General features: G+C 56.0%; 1 protein-coding gene across 1 annotated transcript in view; it reads right to left on the bottom strand.

Annotated features, from left to right (window-relative positions):
- Nucleotides 1–313: 313 nt before the first annotated feature.
- Nucleotides 314–2,797, bottom strand: part of ndufs2 (NADH:ubiquinone oxidoreductase core subunit S2) — a gene marked incomplete at its 5' end in the record, with an annotated part of 33,410 nt that continues 30,926 nt past the window's right edge. Inside the window, 2 exons of the mRNA XM_043686722.1 lie at nt 314–563; nt 2,183–2,240. Of these exons, the coding sequence (XP_043542657.1) occupies nt 526–563; nt 2,183–2,240 (96 nt within the window). The remainder of the gene's footprint in view (nt 564–2,182; nt 2,241–2,797) is intronic.

Genomic DNA, 2,797 nt, shown 5'->3' on the forward strand with positions numbered 1-2,797 from the left:
TGGCTGGGGAAGAGGGAGAGGGAGGGGCTGGAAGGGGGGAGGGGGGGGGAGGAGGGGGTGGGGAGGAAGACTGACAGCAGAGGCTTCGAGACACGATCCTGGCCGGAGCGGTGCCTGGGATACCTCACAGCTCCCTCAGCGCTGACGGTGAACCCGGTGGCTAAACCCCTCTCGAGCTCTAACCCCAGTTCAGGACACGTGTGCGCGTGTGGGGACAGAGAGGCGAGCGAGCGTGCATGCACGCACACCCCCACCACTTTCTGGGCAGTGGGGTAAAGGAGTCAAACTCCTGGTCAGAAAACCACACGATTGCTTTTGGAATAAAGATGCGTGGGTCAGGAGACTCACCTTTTATTACTAACTGTTGTTAACAGCTGAACTGGAGAGACACACACACACACACACAGACAGATACAGGCATGTGCCAATGGGATTCAGGTAAGTGCAGAGTTCTCTGCAGCGTCAACACCCTCACAGGGGGATGGTGAGCAAGTGCGGTCCACCAAAAACTCACTCAGCGATGGGCTATCGGTCCACTTCACCAAATACAATGTCTTGGGTACCTGCAGTGGAGAGGGGGAGGAGGTACACAGAGAGAGAGAGAGAGAGAGAGAGAGAGAGACACAGAAATGACCAAACTACAACGACATGAACGGCGACCCTCTCTGACTCGGCAAACCTGAGAGTCTGCGTGACCCCGCCCCACTCCCCCCCCCCCCCGGGGAGCTGTGCACGTCCTGCAGAGAGACCAGGTCAGTCACACCGAAGGACAGAAAAGATAATCGAGTCGCCACACGGACAGTGCATGGTCACAGCTGGCTCCCCTTTCGGGAAATGACCAAGGACTCTCATGGTATAAACGGTAACAAAAAGCATCCATTCCAGAGGAGAGCTCCCTCTACACTGTCCCCCCCATCACACACTCCCAGGACAGGGACAGCACGGGGTTAGATACAGAGTAAAGCTCCCTCTACACTGTCCCCCAGGACAGGGTTAGATACATAGAGCAGTGTGTTTTGAATGGTGCTGTATGCACTGCTCACGATGAGATTTCCAAGAATGGGGAAGTGAGGCCGGACGGGGGTGGGGTCAGTTATCAACCCCATCGGGGAGGACGCAGCTAATTCAGGACTCAGCTAATTCAGGACTCAGCTCAGAGACCGAGTGAGTGTTTGTGGTTTGGGAAAGTAACTGCTGGAGGGAGGTGGCGGGAGCGGGACATCCAGCTGCACTGTCTGTGCGTGGACAGACACGGCCCAGTTACTTTCAAACTCGTCTCTGAGCCTTCCACGTCCATCCTCCCCGGTCTCTCCTGGTCCATCCTCCTGGTCCTCCACAGTAACCCAAGTTCGTTAGCCCACAGCCCCCTCAATGACTCCACCCCTCCCCTCGTCCTCCCTCTGCCCCTCTCAGCCGCACTCGTTCAGAACACACCGTCCCCCGCGCTCCCTCGTCCTCTCTCTGCCCCAGCTCAGTCCCTCCCTGGCCCTCTGACACCCTGTCCCTGGGAGTGTTTGATGGGGGACAGTGTAGAGGGAGCTTTTCTCTGTACCAGACCCCTCTAAACAAAAATAAAACACCAGGCCCTCATCCTCCCAAACCCTACTCCCGCTACAATGCCTGTGAAACCATCGGCCCCTTGCTGCCCCGGCAATACACCATCGCACTGCCCCTCTTTAATGCCCCAAACACCCTCCTACCCCTTTGTACACCACCCGAAGGGATTAAACTGGTCAGATGCAGCAAACTATAGCATCACTTGCGAGGCCGGTTTGCTGTCGAGATAATCTCTCGCTTCCTCTGATGTCCCTGGAGAAGTCACGCCCGGGAGTAGTCGTGTGTGTGTGTGTGGGGGGGGTGTAACTTTACATCGAGGACCGTGGGGCGGGGGGGGGGGGGGGGGGGGAACGAGGCCCTGTAATAAATTGGGGTGGGGAAAAGAGCAGTACGCTGGACAGCTCTTTCAGCAGGTGACCCAATGACAGGTTTCCCCAACCCCTTCTCGTGCCAGTTTAGCAGGGAATGAGAATGAACAGAAATCCAATTCGATTCCCAGCTCTCTCTCTCTCTGCGCTTTGGAAAGGGGCCGCCTCCACGTTTCGCGGTGTTTCGGTCGGAATCAGGCACCCGCTTCCCCCCATCCATTCGCCCTTCCAGCAACAGGCCGTGCTCCAATACTCACCGATTATCGCTACAACGTCAGCCAGCATGTGCCCATCAGCCATCCGGTCCAGTCCAGCCTGCCAAACACACAGAGAGAGAGGGAGAGAGAGAGAAGGGAGAGTTAGTTCCAGCCGTTGAGGTTTGACTGAGGACAGGACAGGAGGACTGAACGGCGTACTCTGCCTCGTCGAGTGCCGTCTCAGAGGCAGATGCACAGCACTGTGGAATTTAGTATTATCGAGTCACAGAGATGTACAGCACAGAAACAGACCCTTCGGTCCAACCCGTCCATGCCGACCAGATATCCCAACCCAATCTGGTCCCACCTGCCAGCACCCGACCCATATCCCTCCAAACCCTTCCTATTCATACACCCATCCAGATGCCTTTTAAATGCTGTAATTGTACCAGCCCCCACCACATCCTCTGGCAGCTCATTCCATACACGTACCACCCTCTGGGTGAAAAAGTTGCCCCTTAGGTCCCTTATATATCTTTCCCCTCTCACCCTAAACCTATGCCCCTCTAGTTCTGGACTCCCCCACCCCAGGGAAAATACTTTGTCTATTTACCCTATCCATGCCCCTCATGATTTTATAAACCTCTATAAGGTCACCCCTCAGCCTCCGACGCT

Source organism: Chiloscyllium plagiosum, unplaced genomic scaffold (assembly GCF_004010195.1).
Source record: "Chiloscyllium plagiosum isolate BGI_BamShark_2017 unplaced genomic scaffold, ASM401019v2 scaf_121, whole genome shotgun sequence".
Classification (NCBI taxonomy): Eukaryota; Metazoa; Chordata; class Chondrichthyes; order Orectolobiformes; family Hemiscylliidae; genus Chiloscyllium; species Chiloscyllium plagiosum.